Below are 22,704 nucleotides of genomic sequence, written 5' to 3' on the forward strand. Positions count from 1 at the left end.
CAATCCGTTCAAAGAAGTTTTTGAAAAAAAAAAATGTATTTTTACTGCATGCGCTAGAGCGCTTGTACAGTAATATAAGCGCTTAAAAGTGAATATTGGCCGACATGTGCTGCATTCGCTTACCTTAAACCAAGCAAGTACAACGCTTAATGCCAGCGAAAGAAAGTTTTTGTATGTAGCAGCGATTTCGTTCCGTTAAAACTAAGCAAAAATAGCTTCGCATCGCACAGTAAATTGCTGCTGTTGTTTGGTTGAAACCAGCTGAATAGGTTATCCATTATAAGAAATTTCCGTTTTGCCGGTGAAATAACGAGTCCGAGTCCAAGTCAAGTCGAGTCTTTTCACAACTGAAACTCGAGTCAATTCAAGTCTTTAAAAAAGGTGATTCGAGTCGGACTCGAGTCGAGTCACTGACTCAAAACAAAGTTTAAAAGTTAAACAGTCCCAAACCTGGTTCGTAATTTTGTAAATCAACCAACCTGGTTTAGGTGGGTATTATCTGTAAAATGTACGGGGAATTCAAAATGCTTAGCCTCACAGAGGCATCGGTTTTTAAGTGCAATCTACCCCACCTCAAACAAAAAACATGTTTTTAAACAAGGTACTCATACTCAGTAAATTGCTTGCCAAAAAGGATCAGCAAAAAGCCGCAGAAGATAATAGGTCCAAGCTATTTAAAGCAACCGATGCATTTATTAGGTTTATCGTGCCGTAAAACGTTGTTTGTTTCTCAGTAATTAAACGCCACATCAAGCTTTTTTATCTGCTACGAAAAAATGAAAAATCTCTCCCAAACCAAACTACATTAATTAATTGCGTACATCCGCTAAGTTTCATGTGTATAATACGGACGTTAAAATTCGTTTGATAGCTCAGATTTAGCTTAGGTAATTTGGATGCGAAAAAATGGCAACAGTGATAATGACCAATTTGTTTTGTCCTGCATGGCTGACAGTTTTGTCTTGAGATCATGCATTGGCAATGAAAGTGTAAAAACAAAATGGAAGGTCTTGTGTTTGAACGACTGAACATCAGCCCAGAGTTGCAAGCGGGCCCGAAATCTGAGCCCGAACCCGGCCCGAACCCGAAAGTATGAGCCCGAAGCCCGGCCCGAACCCGAAACGTTTTTGCGAAGCCCGTTTAGGCCCGAAATTTTGATTGACAGGATGAGAAAGAAAAAAGAGATAGACAACAAACACAATGATCAATAGTAGACCATGGGGTAAACAATACGTTTTAGAGTAGAGTGGGCATTAGGTCAAAGCCAGAGTTTCTTAGCCGAGTGATTTTATTTTGTTTTTTTAAATGGCGGACACGGAACGTAAAGTCAGGCCCGTTTTAAGCCCGTTTTCTCACAAATACCTAAGCCCGAACCCGACCCGAACCCGGCCCGAACCCGAACCCGGCCCGAAAAGCCCGGCCCGACTTGCAACTCTGCATCAGCCATATAAAGCAAGTTTATCGACTCATGGACAAATACGCGAAAGAAGACGTTTTACGGAAATTAGCTGGAATATCGACAAAAGATAATGTAACAGTCCAACAGCTGGGCGCACGATTTTGCATCGAACAAAAGTTAGCAGTAGGATTTCAAGAGAAAAGTGGACGCTTGGTTGGGCAATTTATGGCCTGTTTGAGTTTAGGGTACGTTTTGCCTGAATATCGAAACATAGGCTTGCTTAGTGAGTTGACAAAACAATTGGAGGAGATGCTAATAGCTCGCAATTGTAAAGTAATTTATGGTATTGCCATTACCAATGTCAGTTCACATATTCTGAAAACTCTTGGCTACAATGAAATTAAATTTGCATCACTAATAGATCAGGTTGACCCGAAAACTGGAGCCAAGTTCTTTGCGTATTGCACTGATCCTGAAGCAAAGGCGACTCTCGTTCGTAAATTTATTTGAACAAAGTTTTTTCTATGTGAACTACTGACAGACTTCGCTGAGCCCTCTTACGTACTCATGTTTACTGATATCGTGTTGTACCCTACTTTGTATGACTTATCGTTTTGTATTCAACTGTTTCAGTCCTAAATGAAAAATAAAATAGTATAAAAGAACGTTGAAAATTCATTCAACAAAAACGTATACATGTTTAGGTTTGAAGATTGCTTGAACATCGTTTTGTTTGAAAAGTATTTGTTGTCTAAAATATGTGTAGGTTTGTTTTATTATCATACCTGTTTTAGTGTATGATGTTGATGTACTATTATTTGCATAGATTTAATTACCATATATGTATAAAAAAATGTTTTGACAAACTATACTCTAATTTGACGTGTTTGTTTTCAATAGAATCAAAATTATTTTTCTTGAATTACCTTTTTGAAGTCAGGTCTGCACTTTCTGCTTAAAGGCACGCCTTTGCTAAAACCGTTATTGGGAGTACAGAAAGCAAAAATTGGTTAAAGTAGATAATATAGTAGAAGAAGCATTACATCGGTTTGGACTGCTTTTTTTCAGTTAAATATCTTTGGTTTAATTTTTATTAGAGTTCATTTTAATGGCAAAACACATTGGCCAAATAAATAGCAAACACATATACTTAACATTTTTACGAGGCCACGAAACGCTCTGACGTTTTGTTGGTAAAATTGATACTTGCTAATGTAGCTATACTTTCAAGGTTTCTGATGTTGCATAAAGCCGCGGAAACATACGTGTGCAAGCAGCAAAAAATTAAATTAAAGTCTAGTAGCCCACTACGAAAAGTACTACCTGCAAAGCACTATTTGTTATTTGTGGCAATGATGCGGTTATAATTACGGTTACTAACAGTTGCAAAATAAAAAGGTTTTTCATCCGTACATCTATTTTTAAACGATCTGGAAACATCATCGCAAAAGCAAACCGCGCAAATCAATTTAGGACAGGGGTTCTTAACCTGGGGTGCACGCACCCCCAAGGGGTGCGAGAACTGTTCCTAGGGGGTGCGGGGATGCTGAATCATTAAGGTTGGTTAGGTCTATTCTATTTAAGCAATTACAGAAGGGGGAGCGAAAATTGGTTAGTGATTTGAAAGGGGGTGCGAAAATTGGTTAGTGATTTGAAAGGGGTGCAGCAAGGAAAGAAGGTTAAGAACCACTGATTTAGGACATCCGCTTAATTTCACCATTACAAAAAGTCACATAAAAACATTCAAGACAAAGATAATGGAAATATGGTACCGGTTTAGTGCTTCATGCCAGCTAAATGTACAGTAACTGCGTGTAGCATGAATCTAAAATGCAATTTTTTTCCGAATAAATGAACTTAAGTTACTACAAATGTCCTTTTTTGTTGAACAAGCCTTCGTCAATCCACATCCTCCTAGGAGTTTTTGCCTGCACTGTTTGTAGGCTGCAATTGTTCAACGACTTGTCACTTGTAACGTTTTTGGAATCACATGTTTGTCAGCTCAGTATGTGTATCCACAATCGCACTAGTGCAATTGAGTTAGCATGAGTCAAATCAGAATTAGCAAACGAACATAAATGTAATGACATCTGCTTTCTATTGAAAAAATGACATCTGCTGTCTATTGACCAAACATACAGCATGGAATTTGAAACTTGATCATATTTCGAAGGAAACGGAAATGAGTCCTAGTCAGTGTTGTCATAACACCATGTTGGATTTCGCAATATCACAATATATTCGCAATATGTCGAATTGTGCCCCAATAATTTGGCTGCGATAAAATGGCAACAGTGATAATGACCAAATTGTTTTATTTTGCATTGCAGATAGTTTTGTGTTTAGTTCATGCGTTGGCAACCAAAGTACAATAGCAAAATGGAAGGTCTTGTATTTCAACGACTAAACATCAGCCATATAAAGCAAGTTTATCGACTCATGGATAACTACGCGAAAGAAGGCGTTTTACGGAAATTAGCTCGTATATCAACAAAAGATCATGTAACTGTTCAACAGCTGCGCGCACGATTTTGCATCGAACAAAAGTTAGCGGTGGGATTTCAAGAGAAAAGTGGGCGCTTGGTTGGACAAGTTATGGCCTGTTTGCATGGAGAACAACCATCTGTACCTTCAATAGAACAGCTGCTTAAGAACTATGGTGTGACAACAACAAAACAGGTTTTGGATCAAGAAAGGTTTTACGAAAAGTTTGAAGACGATTTGTTATCTGAATTCAACACTAAGATGTTTGCTAAACTGAGTTTAGGGTACGTTTTGCCTGAATATCGAAACATCGGCTTGCTTGGTGAGTTGATAAAACAATTGGAGAAAATTCTAATTGCTCGAAATTGTAAAGTAATTTATAGTATTGCCATTACCAATGTCAGTTCACATATTGTAAAAACTCTTGGGTACACTGAAATTAAATCAGCAACACTCATAGATCAAATTGACCCGAAAACTGGAGCAAAGTTCTTTGCGTATTGCACTGATCCTGAAGCAAAGGCGACTCTCGTTTGTAAATTTATTTGAACAAAGTTTTTTCTTTGTGAACTAATAACAGTCTTCTGGCATTATTTAACTCCACAACTTTGCAGTTAACTGTTTTGTTATCCACACCAATTAAACTGTGCACTGTAGACTAGACTCGGGACGCACCAATGGCTTTCCTATGTTTTGCACTAAGCGTGTGGCGCTGTGGCCTTGTTCTGTGCTACGGGCTGCTACATTATACCAGTGGTTTCCAAACTGTGTTACGCAAACCACTATAGTAGTCTTTAAGGTGGTGCGCAAGCCCACTTCAGTTCGCGAGAGTTAAATCAAAACGACGAGAAACGTAACTAGCGAGAACCTTTGAAATCTCTTCACATTCTTAAAAAAAAAACTTACACTACGCACGGATAAGTTTAAAAGGAAAATAATGTCATTATCAGTGATATAAGAGGTCAAACTCGTTTATAAACTTTTGCGTCACATAACAGATTGAGAAAAAGGTGCGAAACTGTTAGTCTGTAGCTTCATCTTTGGGTGAGAATTGTGCATTTGACTTATTCTGTTATGCAAAATTAGCTGTTGTAAAGATCGGACTTCGGTCAATGATTCTACATTATTTAACAGAATATTTTTAGAAACCGAACTGCTGTACTCACCGAGATGATTCAAACGATCAGTATCTTGACACAAATTTGCTATTATTGCAGTCAAACATTCTGTTTTACTAAATTTTAAATGAGCACTGTTGCTATCAGTTTGCAAAGCGTTTGCGTCCGTAAATCCCACTGATTTAGATAATTTAGAATCAGTTTCGTCTTGTAACCTCGCATGTTTCAGTTCAGTAATGTGATAAAACAATTTTCTATATACAGCGATTAAACAAAAAAACTAGGGTTTATGCCGAAGCGCAATGATCACCACTCGGGCACCAACGCAACGTTTGTATAGTTAGCCTATATTAAGACTGCGATATCTATCTAAAACTACCGTCACAAATTAAAATAAAATTTTATGTTAACAAAGATTAAGTCTTTCAATTTATACTTAGTCAAGCCTGAATTCACTCTTACTGGAGAATACAAAACCCTTTGGTTCTGATCCCACGTCCAAGCTAGCTTTCTAGCTGGCCATTGTGTGGGTTACTTGCACCGCCAAATGGTATCTGTCACACTTGTGAGTTGTAACAATACAAATGAAGTCTTATTCCAATACCGAGTCCGACAGTACAACGAAACTGGACAGTTCCGAACAGGACCAGACAGATACTAGGAGAGTACAGATCAGTAAAGAGCGGTCTAGGACAGATAGTGAAGGACAGTCCAGGACATACAGCCTACTGGCCCAAAGTTGGGTCGCCTGTAAATTCTGTTGGTCGCCAGTTTTTGTGACAATTAGAGCATCATACGTTTCGTAGCGTTATTTTGTTATTTCCCAAGGTTATGAGTTGTTTTTCATGACTATTTGGCGTAATGGTGAATTATTCCGTTTGTAGCGTCATAATGTTTGTGTGAGATCACTGTTAAGCGTTGTCTGGCTCATAATGCTTTGAACCAGCTCTAAAGTTGGCGGAAAAACGAATAATTTTGTTTGATGTTTTTTATTTTTCAAACTAGCGTAGTATTTTCGAAAAACTTTTCTGGTTCACAAACAAAAATACATCCCAAATAGTAAGAATGCATATCCATGGGTCGCGAGAAGCCACAAATCAAAAATTTGGTACGTATTTGGGTCACGACAATAAAAGGTTGGGAACCACTGCTCTAATCACCTGTAGTTACCTTACACACAACTACTTATCAAAACTAAATCCTATACAACCCTAATAACCAGATAATGTACTACAAAACTGACACAAAATAAGGCTTACGCAATAACTGTAGGCTGCCTCGTATAAAACGAATGGTAAATGACACGAGACACAACAATCACCACGCCACAACTAATAGAAGTCGATATTGATACGCTTTACTGAATCTTGACAACAACACTTACGCTTATGTATCTTTGTGTGCTAATTTCAGTTTAAATTAGAGTTAAACTCTTTAGCAGTGTAATACCTCTAAATGCATAGAACCATTTACACACCACCATTTAATTTTAATAAACAACATACAATGTAACACACATGGCAAAAATTGCCTCCCCCCAGCTTGCGTCGTAGGTTTCACGTTTACACCATAAAAACAGAATACTGCGAATAAAAATTAAGAGAAGATATACATCAATCATCCAACTTTGAAATGCATGGTTCTAGTTTATTTAACAACGGCAAGCCTCAACGTTTTTGTCGCAATCTGAGAAAACCAAGTCGTGTGGAAAAGAACATATGGCATCCTGCTTTCTGTTGGCAAAACATACAGCGTGAGATTTCAACTTGGTAATATTTTAAGGGAAACGGAAATGAGTATTAGTCTGTGTTGTGATAACACCATGTTGGATTTCGCAATATCACACCATGTTGATTTTTGCCGCAATAATTTGGCTGCAAAAAATTGCAAAAGAATAATAACCAAATTGTTTTATTCTGCATTGCAGATAGTTTTGTCTTTAGTGCATGCATTGGCAGCCAAAGTGCAAAAACAAAATGGAAAGTCTTGTATTTCAACGACTAAACATCAGCCATATAAAGCAAGTTTATCGACTCATGGATAACTACTCGAATGAAGGCGTTTTACGGAACTTAGTTGGATTATCGACAAAAGATAGTGTAACTGTTCAACAGCTGCGCGCACGATTTTGCATCGAACAAAAATTAGCGGTGGGATTTCAAGTAAAAAGCGGACGCTTGGTTGGACAAATTATGGCTTGTTTGCACGGAGAACAACCACCCGTACCTTCAACAGAACAACTGCTTCGATATTACAGTGTTACAACAACAAAACAGGTTTTGGATCGCGAAAGATTTTACGAAAAGTTTGAAGAAGATTTGTTGTCTGAAATTAACACAAAGATATCTGCCAAACTGAGTTTAGGGTACGTTTTGCCTCAATATCGAAACATAGGCTTGCTTGGTGAGTTAAAAAAACGATTGGAGAAAATGCTAATAGCTCGCGATTGTAAAGTAATTTATGGTATTGCCATTACCGATGCCAGTTCACATATTTTAAATACCCTTGGCTACAATGAAATTAAATCTGTATCACTAATAGATGAAGTTGACCGGGACACTGGAGCAAAGTTTTTTGCGTATTGCACTGATCCTGATGCTAAGGCGACTCTCGTCTGTAAATTTATTTGAAGAGAATTTTCTCAATGTGAACTACTGACAGACTTCGCTTAATTGTTGTACAAATCTAACAGCCTACTTACGTTGTCAACTCATGTTCACTGATATCGTGTTGTATTCAACTTTTTCAGTCCTAAATGAAACATAAATTAGTACAAACGAACGTTAAAAATTTCATTTTATTCAACTGTTGTAATGTTGGTGATGATGTCCGGCTATTTGCATAGATTTTTGCCTTATTTATTTAAACCTTGAGTGGCGTCGATAATTTATCATTTTGTGAGGGTGCGTAAAACCTGTCGTTTCTTTTAGCCACAGTGTATGTATAAAAAATTATTTGGAAAACTATAATTAAATTTTGACGTTTATATTTCCAATAGAATCATTTGGTTTCTTTAATTACATTTTCAGTCAGGTCTGTAGTTTCCGCTTGAAGTCACGCCCCTGCTAAAAACGTTATTGAGGTACCTGAAGGTATGTAGGCCCGGAAAGTAATAAGGCCCACTGCTCATGTTTTTTATGGAAGTTATACAAGAAAAAATGTTTATGTTTTAAAGTAATTTTTAAATATATAGTAATTAAAATATATACGTGCGTACAATGATTTACAAAGTTTTGGACCTGCAAGTTGTGTATAATTGTTAAGACCAATACAAATTTGAAAGTTTGTTTTCAACTTTTATAACTTTTTTAAAACTTGGTAACAAAAAAGGAAAGGTTGTGTTGTCGAAATGAAAACTTATTAAGATATGTTGGTAATGGGATCATTTAAGTTTAATTTGAAGCATTATCTGGAAAAAGGAATTACTTCAAATAAATTTTATTACGGTTTTGTTTGTCACCCATTGCTTGCAATAACACCAAAAATTTATGGTCATTTTCTAAAGTGTCTTTTATAGTAAAGGCTTTTTTTTGCTTTCTTAGGGAGATAAAGAGTCGAACAAGAGTTTGTGGAAGTAATCTTTCTTTTAGTTTTTTTGGTTGTCGACCGCCAAGAGGTCGTTTATTCCTTGTTGCTAGTAATTTCAGATTAACAGTTAAGTTATATGTCTTAATTAACAGCATATGTGTTATAAAAGTTAATAACGTTGCTTGTTTGAACTTTATTTTGACCGAAGCAAAGTATGAGTCTGATTGGTTTCTAGACTATTTTTAAAAACAAGAAAATGTTTGACTTTATTAACAGCATAGGAATGTAGCCTATTTGGGCCCAAGTTTTATTTTTTAAACTGTCATCCTACAAAAACAAAACTTGCAAACGTCCTCAAATCTGATGGATGTTTAATATCAACCTCTGCAACCATCATACCAAATCTGGCCTGGATAGTCAGCTATACGCAATAGTTTTTTATGGGGCCTTGTCACCTGCAGGTACCTTGGAAGCACAGAAAAGAACACAAAATTGTTTAAAGTATATAATACAGTAGAATTTTACATGGCTTTTTTCAGCTAAATGTTTTGCAATTTGTATAAGAGTACATTTTAATAGCAAAAAATCGACTGGATATATTTACGAAGTCACGAAACCCTCTTACGTTTTGTTAGTAATATTTATATTTGCAAATTTGGCTATACATTCAAGGTTTCTGTTGTTGCGAAAAGCGGCGAAAACATATATGTGCAAGCAGCAAAAAATAAATTAAAGTCCAGTAGCCCACTGCGAAAATTACTACCCACAAAGCAATAACTTTTATGCTATTTGTGGACACCGATGCAGTTATAATTACGGTTACTAATGTTGCAAAATAGTGTTTGTAAATCATGTTGTATTGAATTTATCCTGGCATTAACAACACGCAGCTTAAGGTCCACATTCTCACATAGAAAACTTCTGATAGAGGTTATGGGAAGTAAACGTCGTGTAACGCTCTTCTTATGTCATCCTAACTTTCCTGTGGGTTTTAGTCACCTAACGCCTAGCAACGACATCGTAGCGACATTCCCAACGGTAATGATTCTATTTTAACGACGCATAGCCATGGTTTCGTAACCGTTTTGCCACATGGCGGTGTAAGTTTGCCGCAGAAAATCTGTTCAAACTTGACCTATATATTGATACAAAAACTTATTGGAAGAGAATTTTTCATTGTTTTTCTACATTACAGCACAATACAACGATGGTGCCTACTCCAACAAGCCCAAACATATCATCAAAACACGATGATTTTGCTGGTCTTACGTTTACTGGCATTTCAGGTTTAGGTGTCCCAGTGATTTAAGTTTGTTTACGTGAGTAAAGAAATGTTGCGTAGCCCAGGTCAAGCCGATTTTGTGGCTAGTTTTTGGAAAGAAGTAAACCTAATAGCTGTAATACGGGTTTTAAATAAAAATAAAACAAAGGGAGTTCTGCTCATGCAAAACAACAACATGAAAAAAAAAGCTTCGGCATCTCCCCTTTTGTAACTAGAACAAAAACCAATGTTTTGTTTGAGGTAGGTATTGTTTGTCAGCTGTGCTTTTGAAACCTTTACAACAGTATTTCTGAGTAACAGCCATATCAAATTACTGACTTTGTCCTCTTCAAAACCTAAACAAGCTCCACATGAGAGAAGGACAAACAGTTCTGTCTCTTAGCAGACGGTACATGTACATACAAATCCCAGCAAGCTACATCATCTACAAGCTAGGTCGAGTGAAATTAGTTAAACCGGAACTTTGCCGTTTCAATTCAAAATTGTAAAACGCTGTCGTTTGTCAAGTTGCAAGTAGAGAATGGGAAACAAGCTGGAAGTTCAACGTCCACCGACCAGATCAGGGCCAAACAAATGTGCAAAGTGTGGAAAGACGTGTAGGACCTTCGTGGACAAGCTAATTCACGAAGAAGAATGTAAACAAGCGTATCGCCAACCGGGTTCTGAGCAAAAAAATAAAGGTTTGACGTGTTTCATTACAGTGTTGTTGCTTTCCGAACATTTAAATTGATTTTTGTAGTTGCGATGTGGTTTTGTGTACGTATGCTTAGGATTTGATTTCCTTATTTAAAAAAAAATTAATTGTTTAGGATTTGATTTCCTTACTGTTTTTTAAACTAAATTGTTCATGATTTGATGTAATTTCTTAGTTTTAAAACCTCGTTTTTTATTTAATCTCATTTTTTTTATTAAGAGATTCTATATAAAAACGGCTTGAAAAACATATTGGTTTCGAGACAATCCATTAACGTTTTAATAAAATCAATCGCAATTTTATCAATCGAATGAAGACATGTCGTTATTGATGTTGAAAACAAAAAGATTGGATACTTGAAACAATCTGTTAAAAATATCGATGTCTTCAGAACTAAAACAGCTCATGGACGCGTTCAACGTCACTTTAAACATGTTGGCTGAAGATTTCGTTGAAGAAATGGCCAATGTTGATAGTGACGACAATAATGAAAATGACGAAGGTGAGGCCGACGATGACGGAAATGACGAAGGTGAGACCGACAATGGCGAAAATGACGAAGGTGAGACCGACAATGGCGAAAATGACGAAGGTGAGGTCGTCGACGATGACGGAAATGACGAAGGTGAGACCGACGATGACGAAAATGACGTAGGTGAGGCCGACGATGACGAAAATGACGAGGATGACGAAACAGAGAAAGATAATAGTGACGACAATGATGAAGACGGTAAGAGAGGGAACGCAAAGCAAACCGAATCATTCCGAAACACACCAAAGCTAATACGTTATGTATAGTAATCGTATTTTAAAGTATCTCGTGCCAGTAGCTTGCTAGTTTATCTTTAAAAAAATGTAAAAAAGTGGTAAAAATAGGAATTAGTTTACAATTACAATGTTACTTCTGTTGAAAGAAGCTGCATTTACTTAGATGAGCCTTTGGTGGGAATGAGGGTTGTACGTGGGCCGTCTTGGAAGTGGGATGACCAGGTAAACCGAAAACTACAGTAAAAATGCGAAAATAATAAGGAACCTACCGATCTCACTGGAACTTGCGTCCTGAATTAGAAGTTTAAACTTAACTGTTTTGTTTAACTTCAACCGTTGACTAATTAAGGATGAAGGAGAAGGAAACCTCGGGACTGTGGTCGGTTGGGAAGATGACGAAAGCTGGGTTAATGTTTTATGGGATCATGGAACAGAGGCAAGTTACAGGTCAGGAGAAGATGGGGCATACGACATCCTTATTCTAGACAGTGCACCAGCAGGTACGTTATTTTCGAAATTGCGAAAACGTTTCGTACCGCATTCAAAATAAACTTCTATTAGATTAGCTGGTCCTACGCATGTAAAGTCAAAGTAATAAGATATTTATGTTGCAAAACAGGTTTGCTATTGACGCTTGGGTTGTAGGTATATTTTAATTCAATATTGATCACCATTGTTTTGTGTGTGCTGGTTGGATATTTGGCATGTTTTCTAGCAAACCATTATAACTTTGTTGGTAATATACGCGCACAGTAAATTGGAACATATTGAGATTGCATATTAGTAACTAGCAAATTTAACGTATTTAACAGAGTTTAGGGTTTTGTCATGACCATAGGGTAGCGCTCCAGTTTTTTATACATGTAAGATTGTCTATTGTAAACAGGTATAAAACACGATGGAGTCACCTGTGATGAATGTGACAATTCTGCTGGTTACATTCGAGGAACTCGTTGGAAATGCAACGAATGCGACGACTACGACTTGTGCACGACCTGTTATATGGGAAACAAACACACTTTGAGCCATTTGTTTGTTCGGATTGACAACAGCGATTCGCCAGGGTAGGTTTTACAGTAGTTAAAAAAGTTCCTCATATCAAAACGTGGTTATTTATACGCAATTGGAAACCACTGATATATGGACTGAAGTTTTAAATTAAATGTTTTTACGTTCAGCTTTTGTCTTATATTCACATTTTTACTATTTAGGAGTTTGGTTGCGGCGCGGTCTAAAGCACGGCGGCGAATTCAAAGCAAGGGCTTGTGTATTGGGGCCGCCGTAACCAGGGGCAGAGACTGGGAGTGGGACGATCAAGACGGTGGTGAAGGAAAACGGGGTCTTATATATGAAATGACGTAAGAAATAAATTGTATTTGGCTGTTTGAGAAGAGCTTTTATGACTAATATAAACAAAGCATTGACTAAATCGGATCGTTTGTTTAATGAGGAGGAGCAAAAATAATCAAGCAAAATTGTTTGTGATTAGCACAGTATTTCGTCTGTTACGCAGTCCCTTCAGAAAAGTGGCCAGCTTCTTCGCACAGCGTAACAGGTCACCTCTGCAATCTCCGCAATGTACGTAACCACAACACCGACAACACACCCTCAAATAAAATGCTTTAATCGCCGAATACGAGCCATCTCAGTCACGTAGCAATGCAGTTTTTTAACTGTGAGAAATGGCCCACAGAGGTAACTTAGAGTGGCAACGCTACAATAACATATTTCACGTCAATAAGCATTATGACGTCACAGCACATACGATTCACTCTCCAGCAATATGTACTTGCAGTCAACACGACTGTGCACTTTACAGGCGGTCGGATGTCACAACTGTAATATTTACATTCAAAGTTAGATTAAATTCGAATACGTTAAGTTAGAAACATGTGAAAGAAAGCTTACCACGACAGCAATGTACAGAATCACACGACCGCCAATCGAATTTCATTTAAATACAATCCAAAAAAGTTTACAGTTCGCCACTATATTTCACAGCTGCAACAATGTATAGACTAGGGTAGATTACACAACTACGACAGCATTAGACATAAATCCCAATCGTTAACCTAACCAGTCGACACGGGCAGAAACAGACAAACCTTAACACACAGACTTGGAAATGATATCAACAGTTCGCGCATGCGCAAGAGTGACGCATCAATCAAACGCTTGTTGTGCATATGCGCAATGAAGCCTGTAACACAGCGGTTCCCAACCTTTCTCGTGCCTCGACCCCTTAAAACAGTTCCGAAGTTGCGGTGACCCAACGCATAGGCGCCGAGTTTTACAAAAATGCAACGTGGCGGACGTAAATTATGACGTCACAAATGCGTGTAACCAAACGAGCTCCAATTCAAAGCCCAATATACTTTTAATAAAAAGCAAAGTTTGTCAAATTTTTTTAAAAAAATTTGAAAGTAACATTGATTTGGAACACTTTGCTTTAACGTTTCTATTGGTTTAGCAACGTTTAGAAAATGTTTCGTCAAGTCGTTGCCTTTGTATCACCCAAAGTGACTATTTATTACAGAACAATCGCATTGTACACCATAATGGCCAATCATTCACTGCCACAATTGTGTGTTTGACATCATAAACAAGTAAGGCACCAACCAAACTGGTTGCTGTTTCGGTACGTTTTGTTGCTTTTTCGTCAGCACGCTTGTTTAAAAGCAAAACTGTTCCCAAATTAGTTCAGATTTTACGATGTTTCGTAAGATACCGATACAAACAAACCCAAATATCCTCGGTGGCCGGCACCGTGCTTTTTAAACCCAAGGTGGCGGCGCCACCCCGCCACCGCCTATTCGGCGCCTATGACCCCACGGATAAAATTAGTAGGTTATATATTAAAATAATTCTAAATATCGCGAACTTTATTTCTCACTATACTTTTTTTAATACTTGTCTTTCGATGCATCATTGACAGCCTGAAATTTTACAAATTCAATTTCAGTTTCGTTGACTATTAAGTTATAATTGGAGGATAGTGATATTATCGTGGGAATACAAAACAAGTTGGCAGGTTCTGACTTAATGGTCATGATTATGTAAATGCAGTAATAATTAAGTATACTAAGGCAATAATTAGCATTTTGTGAAAACAATTAAGTCTTCGAAAATCAAAGATCCACCCCAGCTGTAGTTACTAGTTTACATACTTTAACAAACAATCGCGGGAAAAAATGTTGTGCCCAATTCTTTTGTTAAATTAGTCTATGGCCTAAAATGAGTTGGGAGCCATTCCCGTAGGCGACCCCAGGTAAATTGTCAGGCGACCCCAGTTGGGGTCGCGACCCACAGGTTGGGAACCGCTGCGTGTAACATGAGGTTCCACAAACAACTAATAAAAGCGCAGAGAAATTCTTACAGCGTCTTTGTATGAATATTTTTGTTTTGTGACAGAGTTGGTTTCACTGACGAAGCTGTTCAGGACGGAGCAAGTGTTAGGTGGAAGAACGGCCATGAGAATAACTACCGCGCTGGCAGCAAAGGAAAAGTTGATTTGATTGCGCTAAAACCTGGCAATGGAATGGCATACTATAAGGATCACCTGGCATACTGTGGTAAATAACCGTTTATACGTGTCTGATAATAGGCTAGTTTTATTAGAATACCAGTAAGTTAGAACCTTGTTGTAGCAATAGTACAAAAAATAAAATAATACTCTTCAGCGGAAAATCTTTTGCATCAACTCATATACGATACAATCATTTACAGGCGCAGAAGCAGATGCAAATTGCCCTCGCAATTTTGAGGTTGGCGATACAGTGAGGATCGTACTTCACCCTGAAGTTATGGAAAGAATGCAGCAGGGTCACGGTGGATGGTACAAACACATGATTGTGGTAACAACATAAAAAGACAAACAAAAATAACAAAATATGGCTTGACTTCATTGCTCCACCACAGCTGCTCGGAAAGACTGGGGTAGTGGAAGGCTTTGAATCCAATAATGATGTTCGCATTCAGTATCTTCCTGAGGTATTGGGAATTGGTCTGGAGAAAGATGATTGTGTGTGGAGGCTTAACCCGGCTGCATTGGAGAAACTTGAAAGTAGGTTTAACAGAGGCAAAAAAGCTAAATTGCTGTTAAAATTTTGTGAAGCAAAAAATATAAAATATACGCACTTGTAACACACAGATTTATTTTTACACATATATTTTTAATATCCTAAACGACTCGTTATGACATTGTCCATATATTCTTGCAGTCCAAGAAGCTCCAAAACATCTATCCTCACAACCACAGGTGATGTTATAGTTTACATAGTCATTGCTTCACCGTGTTATAAACAAGCAAACCCCCCCAAATCCTCATCACTAAACAAATCGAAATAATGCATTACCACCTTAAATGAATGTTTACCACAAACTTACAATTTTTTCACTTTTACATACCGGCATACAGGGACAGAAAAAAAACATTATGATTAGCTACGCACAAAAACTTGAAGACATCCCACAAAAGGTAAAGTTTTCTGGGCGTCTTTGGGTATTTGATTATTACATTGTTTGTTCCACGCTGATTATTGTAATGCTTAAGCTTACGCTTTATTGTTGGTAGTTGTCTGTGGTCTTGGAAGCCAGGGGATACGAAATTTGGATCGACACAAAAAATATGCACGGAAACCTCTACCAGGAGATGGGCACAGCTGTCATTAACGCACATGTAGTGCTGATCTGCATGTCAGAGTATTACAGCAAGAGCGTAAACTGTCAAAGAGAGGCCAGTCTCGCCGCTGATAAAAGGAAACCAATAATTCCAATCAAGCTTCAAGATGTAAAGCTTGATCCGTGGCTGGGTAAGTGCTTAGCGCAACAAAACTAGGCGTTGTATGCACATTTTACTTTATGATTCCATACAGCAACACCTGAAAATTATTATACGGTGTCAACATAAAAAATGTATTTTTAGAGTTGATCATTGCTGGAAAGAAATGGATTCAATTTTCCGACTCCAATTTTGAACAGAGCGTACAGGCTTTGGTTGCAGAAATTGAGAAAGCACTGTAAATTTAAAAAACAAACAAACTTGACACTGATCTGTTTATAAGTTTAAATAAACGTAAAAAGCGATATTCTTTACTGTTCAAACGTTTAAGCAACTGTAGAGTTTTTACGTCAGCAACTTTAATCGTTTTTTTGGAGTTTAGTGTTTTTGCTTGTATAGTATGGGGTGTAGTATGTAGCTCAAACCATTCAGAAAATATAAAGTTTATAACTGTTTGAAGCTACCGATGCATTTATAAGGTCGCTCGTGCCGTAAAATGTTGTTTGTTCTTGAACACTTTTTACTCGGTTACCAAAACGACAATCTTAATTGTTTTTCTTTCTCATCAAAAAGACTAGACCTGTCCATAAGTTGGTAAGACAATCGGAGAAGATCCTATTGGCTTGCTAAGTTGAAAAGTCATTTGTACCATAGCTAGTACCAAAATTACCTTACACATTTCAAAAGCTTATAGCTACAGTCAATTAAATCCGAAAAACATCAGAAACGGGAGCAAAGATTTTTGCAAATTGCACTAATCCTGAACCGAAAGTGATTTTCTTTTGCAAAAATAGAAACAAACAACGGTAAAAACTATGACTCTTTGCTAACGAGTGCGGAAATCAAAGTGTACACATATTTCACAAAACGGTGGGGTCAGAGGCGCCTCGACCAAAGTTTAAGGGTCGCGCTGCAATTAATCCGGACCTGGGCAATGAACAGGAAATACCAAGAGATTTCTCTCCGAAGAGCAAAACATATTGCCTTGTTGTGGTGGGTGCTGTTTGTTGAAACACAAGACGTTTCATATTTCATTTCATTACAAGTTAAATTACTAAACTCAACACAAAATCTGAAGAGAAAAACGTGAGCCAAACAAAATTTGTCATTATGGTGTTTGCAACTTTTTTTGAAATCATGCCAACACTTTGTTTCTCGATTCACTTATTAAACATGGTTAACTCAATCCAAACCCGCTAAAAGTTATATTTGCTTTTACCCATCTGCGCTAGGCTACTTAAGAAAGGTATAAAATACCAACGAAAAACCTATTTTATATAATCTGCGTTATAAACTTTTTACTGTGACGAATTGCGTTGTGAAGCATATTAACTATATTCACATTGTAACGTAATTTTCAGGCCTTAAACTGCTTTTTTGTCAAAGGGTTCGAGGCAACTTTACAATGGACAATTTTTTTTAAAATGCAAACGCCCACTTTGTTGCTGACTGTAGCAGCAATACAATGTTGAATGAAATGTCTACTGGTAGTTGCTAACGTGTCACGTTAATTAGAATTTTGTAGAAAATACTGAGCAGGGGTTTCGTCCACCAGGTTGCATATTTAACAAATTTTTCGTTCAACTGGTGTAATGCATGTATTTTAGCTAACGTTTCGCTCACCAGAACGGTAGGGCTTCTTCACTCTTCAGAGCAATGAATGATATTGAGAGCACAACAAGCGAAATGCACAAGCGCAGCTGGATATAACGAAAAAGAATTACAAGAACAAAGGAATTCCGTGAAGAGTTGTATGCCATATGACAGTGCGTATCTAATGTCCGATGTTTGGTGAGGAAGTCGGACGCAAAATGTCGCGGAAAACTGCGCTTAGGTTTTTGCCATCATTACGATTTATCACCGCAGGATAGATTTGTATCGACACGTTTTCTACCAAAAAACAAGTTAAAACCCGGATAATGACCAACCAAACCGTTTAGTTTGACAAATAAACATTGAAGTTATCAATACAAATCAACAAAAACCTGAATAGCTGACAGGAGAAAGGTTTAAATCTTCCTTTTGGCATTCTGAAATGGCCCATCCAAACAAAAGCAAGAAAGCCGATCACTTTATCAAATACATTTCAATAAGTTTGTTTCCTAAAACCATAACTTTTAAACATTTGTTGCGAAAAATTGTGGACAAATAATACGGTTAGAGAAAGTCCGGTCTATGTGCAGCTATCTATATTAACATTGGGCTTATATTTGTTTACAGTGCGAAATCTTTGATACTGTATTTTGTCTCTTTTGTTTTCTGTATTTGCCGATGTCTTCTCTCTTACACGACCATAACCGTAAGCATTTTGTCTGCTGATATAAGTCTACAAATAAAGTATTGGCATCAAGATCAGTTATTAGGAATAATATTACACGTCAATAAATTTGCAATATCCACCCCTATAAAACATTTGACGATTAACGGTTTGCAGTAACGAGCCAAGTAACAGTAAACGCGCTAACGCTTTTAGTCCAGCTACCATACCAAGGATAAACAAACTACAAAACTTCCAATACCTGGTCCTTTCTACTTAGATACCTATTTTACTTGCTTGGCTGCATGCACTAATAAAAAATGACATTCCAATCACGTTGCACACTTTATTACAATATACTCCACCTGATGTGCATAAAATGTTGTCAGCAGACTAATAGAGAAAGTACGTGTTTCGCATCACCTTGTCGTTTACAGTCTGAAAGATTAAGACATGAAACTTTAGCCATCATTCAACATCGGCGTTTTCACATAGAAACTGCACTTAGTAATCGTTTTATATGTGGGCTGTCACTTTGCTTTGTCACACAATTAAATTAAAAACCATGAGAATTTTTTGTTTTACATTTATTTCTTGCAAGCCGTTACACAGAAAGCGCACTGAAAGAGTTCTTTCAACACTATTTTACTATGTGCTATTTACGCCAAAATCCTTAAGTTATTGAAATATGGGACTTTTTGATTTCCAACATCAACACCAAAAAAGTAATATAATAACAGGGTGCTGACAATGTAAAGTAATGCAAAACACATGTTTTCTCTCTTAACTTGCTGGCAACATTTTATGTACATAAGGTGGCGTGCTTTGATCAGCAGTATATCGGCGCTTGAAGACGCAGCAGATAGTGTAACTTCAAAGGAACTGGTTGTACGTCGTCATAGAATTTACATATTCTTATAAATTGGGCAGCCTTTAACTAATGAAATGTGTTTGATAAATGTATGGGTTCTCGCTCTCGTTTGAATGGATTGATTTTAAATGCAATAAAGGATTTAGTCAATGCTGTCCTCAGCTATTCAGGGTTTTTATTTGTATTTATAATTTTATCCTGTGTATGTGAACCGTTTTGTCGGTGTTTGTCTGTGTTTAAACGGGTAATTTGCTAAAGAGCAGTACTTACGTTTAGTAACTTAGGGACTGGAAGTTTTAAAATAGAAAAAAGTCTGGAAATCATAGTGCGTCAGACCACAAACATAATATTTTGATGCCGAACCATGTGTTATAGCATTTTTACGATGTTAAGAATAGCTAAAAATCTAGCCTTCAGTGATAAAAAATACTGTGCAGCATTTATAGAAGCAAGCGTTGAATCCGATTTAGCTTGCGGCAAAATTACCACTGAGCATGCGAATCTCATTAAATGGAGCAATACGCCGAAATAAGATTCTCTCTAGGGTTTGGATTCAACCCCACGTTGGGGCTGTAAGTTGACGCAAAATGTCTGAATCCGATTTTGAAAACCTAATTTTTCGAAAGTTTGATTTGCCAAAAGCAAAATTGCGACACAGATAGAGTAGAAAGCGAAATTAGGCCAGAAACAAATCCGTTTTATTCCCGGCCCGACTTAATAGCCTACTTTTCTGCATTCTAAACATTGCCACGAAAAACAAAAAAAAATTGATACTACCGAAACACTGGTTTAGAAAATATATATTTGCCACTCTTCACTCAGACGGTGTACTCAAAGAATTATATACCAGCATGTTTGGTATTCATTTTTTTCTTAACTCTTTAACAGACACCGTAGGCATCTACTTGGGCACCTGACAAACATACAACTTAGATAAAAATGCGTCTGAAGTGTAGAACAACTCCATCGTATCAACAACTTTCATTTGTCCCTCACTTTCCAGTTGGTCGATCATCTTTAGTAATTCATCATTATAAGGCAACAAATTTGCTCTTCCGTTAAAAATCAAGAAACCGCCATCTTTGATTAACTTTAGCAGGTTCTATACAACAAAAAGTGAAAATCAAAAAACGCCAATATTGGTGTAGGATTCTGCAATGTTTATAAATGTACAAAAACAGTTTACTGTATGACTTTCTTAATTAGGGCCTTTGAAAGGTTTATTTCACAAAAGCATGTTTTCAAAACGAACATACAATTGTGAAGAATCATAGGATTTTTTGGTAAACCCTTATTTCCACTGACAAACCTGCAAAGTTGACGGAGGCAAATGGCGAGGAATAAAGGACCCGATACAAGTGATAACGTCGTAAGATTTTGCTGTCAGTGGCAAATCTCCATCAATCCAATGACGCATAATGTTTCTAAGCAATAAATAAATACACTCTCAGGGCAAAATTGTGCAATAAAACGACAAACACAGTAAAACTTAGTTAAACCGGAATCGGTTCTTCGCCTTATTCGAACAAAACCCAATGTCAAATGATAAAGTGTGGTAAGGATTTAAATTATATATATCGGTTAATCCGAATCTTCGCCTATTCCGGACAATATTTTGGTCCAAACGGTCCGGATAAAGCGAGGTTTACTGTATATGTACATGGCGCAATGGGGGTTATCTCGATATAACGATGGGCAAAAAGCTGGGAAACAAATTTCAAAAATGGAAAATTTGTGTCATGTCCACATGCACTACTCTACACAAGGAAGGAATGCACAACCTGTAGCCGCGTTCCTGATAGAAAGCAACGTTGTTACATAACTATCAATTTAACCTTACCTAAAATTAAGACCCCTTTTGCTCGCAACGTACAGCATTTCCATGTTTGCATCCAAAATATCAATTTGCCCGCAAAAGTTTTCGTACTTTCGAAGACAAAATCCAACCATGCCTGTACCTATATACGCAATATTCAAAAACAGGATATACAGTGTTTTTAATTTGCTCAAACCTGCAGCAACATCCAACAGTTGCGCATCCTTGTTGTTGCAACCGTACTTCGTTACACACTTCGCAACTTCAACATGTATGTTTATGCCATCATTGTTTAGATCACTGTCAAATTTCGGTGCCCAAATATCGTAGATTTTTTGAGCTTCCATTGCATTTGTAGTGCTCCACACCTTCGAGATAAGACCGCTTGAAAACTTCGTGGCTTCGGTTTCCATTGTTCAGTTTTATCGGACTTAAACAAAAGTGTTTATTCCTTTTACTGTCTAAACTCTAAACGCTTATTTCGTCTATCGTTTTACAAGATATAGCTTTTGTCTGCAGTCGTTTGCAGTTTAAATCAGCTCGTTTCGACTGGGCAGCTCAAAGCTTGCAAGGAAGTCAAAATGTGCAGTGGTTTAATTTAACTAGTTTGCCAAATCATGCTTGAAACTTGAAATCATTTCCTGTCGTTATTTAGAATATAGAAATTGAATGCCACGCATTCAGATTTCATAAATCACATCGCTGATGAAGCGTATAATCATATTTTGCAATGACCTGTTTTGTTGCTTCTTAACAATTGAAGAAAACTGAGGTGCTAGTTAATTATTGCCTAATCATGCTCATAACATTTGTTGAACAACAAAAAATCAGATAGTAAAGACAAGAGTACAAATTGCCTTTAACAACCAAACTTTCAACTTTGCGCAAATACAAATGTTGGCCTGTGTGAAAGTTTGAATGTAAGCACTAGGCATATGGTCGTTTTTTGCCGCTATAATAAATATCAAATTTCATTTGAATTGTGAAACAGTTTCCGTAGGCATTATTTCGTTAAATTTAATTCCTAAAGGCATAAGTAGCTTACATGCAAAAATATTGGGTTTGTTGTTTCGCTTTTTTTAACCGATTGAAATGTGGATGTCAAAGTCGTTAAAGCAGTATTAGTGCGAATGTACTTTGTTCCAACTTATGCTGGACGTTTATGTCATTATTCAAATGGGTTGTACTTTAACAATATAGTCTTAAGATACATGTGAGAACTACATTTAATGGGCGAATGTTCAGGATAATTGGTAAAGAAAAATGTGGCATTTCCAAGAAGGTTGGAAAATTTAATAAAATTGATTAGCACTAAATTGGATTTCGCCATTGACGACGTGAACTTTATCATATCTTGTACTGTGGAAGCAAAGATAAACACAAACACATTACACGTAGAGTTTATAGCAAACCATGTACAACCGGCTTATTTTCATTATATATTGCAACACACATAGGGAACTAAAAAGCCCTAGAAATAAAACCCAAGTGTACCTCACATTAACGAAAATAAACAAAACTGATTGAACTTACTTTGAGACTGCTATTTCCTGTCTTCCAATAATTTTTCATACATGTTTTCCATTGTTTATCTAATTCCAATTCCATTAACCGATGTTTTGTGTTAAAAAGTCTACCTAACAACAAATGACAAGGTTGGTTTTGAGCTACTGCATTTAAGAAGCCATACAAGTGTGTGCACGACTG

The 22,704-nt window shown here is 37.0% G+C and overlaps 2 protein-coding genes across 4 annotated transcripts; one reads left to right on the forward strand and one right to left on the reverse strand.

Annotated features, from left to right (window-relative positions):
* Positions 1 to 10,316: 10,316 nt before the first annotated feature.
* On the forward strand, positions 10,317 to 19,331 carry LOC145229235 (uncharacterized). 2 transcript variants are annotated; one of them, XM_080094535.1, is made up of 13 exons: positions 10,317 to 10,491; positions 10,897 to 11,235; positions 11,437 to 11,495; positions 11,623 to 11,773; positions 12,160 to 12,337; positions 12,485 to 12,631; positions 14,685 to 14,845; positions 15,000 to 15,127; positions 15,192 to 15,336; positions 15,494 to 15,531; positions 15,691 to 15,750; positions 15,847 to 16,084; positions 16,198 to 16,508. In XM_080094535.1, exons 1-13 carry the CDS (start codon positions 10,332 to 10,334, stop codon positions 16,293 to 16,295), a joined length of 1,902 nt encoding a protein of 633 aa, XP_079950661.1. In that variant the 5' UTR covers positions 10,317 to 10,331; the 3' UTR covers positions 16,296 to 16,508. The 2 variants fall into 2 exon arrangements, with proteins under 2 accessions (XP_079950661.1, XP_079950662.1); XM_080094536.1 differs by lacking the exon at positions 15,691 to 15,750 and having other exon boundaries at positions 16,198 to 19,331.
* A 634-nt stretch (positions 19,332 to 19,965) lies between these two features.
* On the reverse strand, positions 19,966 to 22,704 carry LOC145229236 (uncharacterized). Of its 2 annotated transcripts, none has more exons than XM_080094537.1 (5): positions 22,531 to 22,704; positions 21,194 to 21,365; positions 21,022 to 21,139; positions 20,491 to 20,605; positions 19,966 to 20,283 (listed from the first exon to the last, which is right to left on the reverse strand). In XM_080094537.1, exons 1-5 carry the CDS (start codon positions 22,603 to 22,605, stop codon positions 20,083 to 20,085), a joined length of 681 nt encoding a protein of 226 aa, XP_079950663.1. In that variant the 5' UTR covers positions 22,606 to 22,704; the 3' UTR covers positions 19,966 to 20,082. The 2 variants fall into 2 exon arrangements, with proteins under 2 accessions (XP_079950663.1, XP_079950664.1); XM_080094538.1 differs by having other exon boundaries at positions 21,194 to 21,427; positions 22,531 to 22,597.

This window comes from Phallusia mammillata, chromosome 5, assembly GCF_965637545.1.
Source record: "Phallusia mammillata chromosome 5, kaPhaMamm4.hap1.1, whole genome shotgun sequence".
NCBI lineage: Eukaryota > Metazoa > Chordata > Ascidiacea > Phlebobranchia > Ascidiidae > Phallusia > Phallusia mammillata.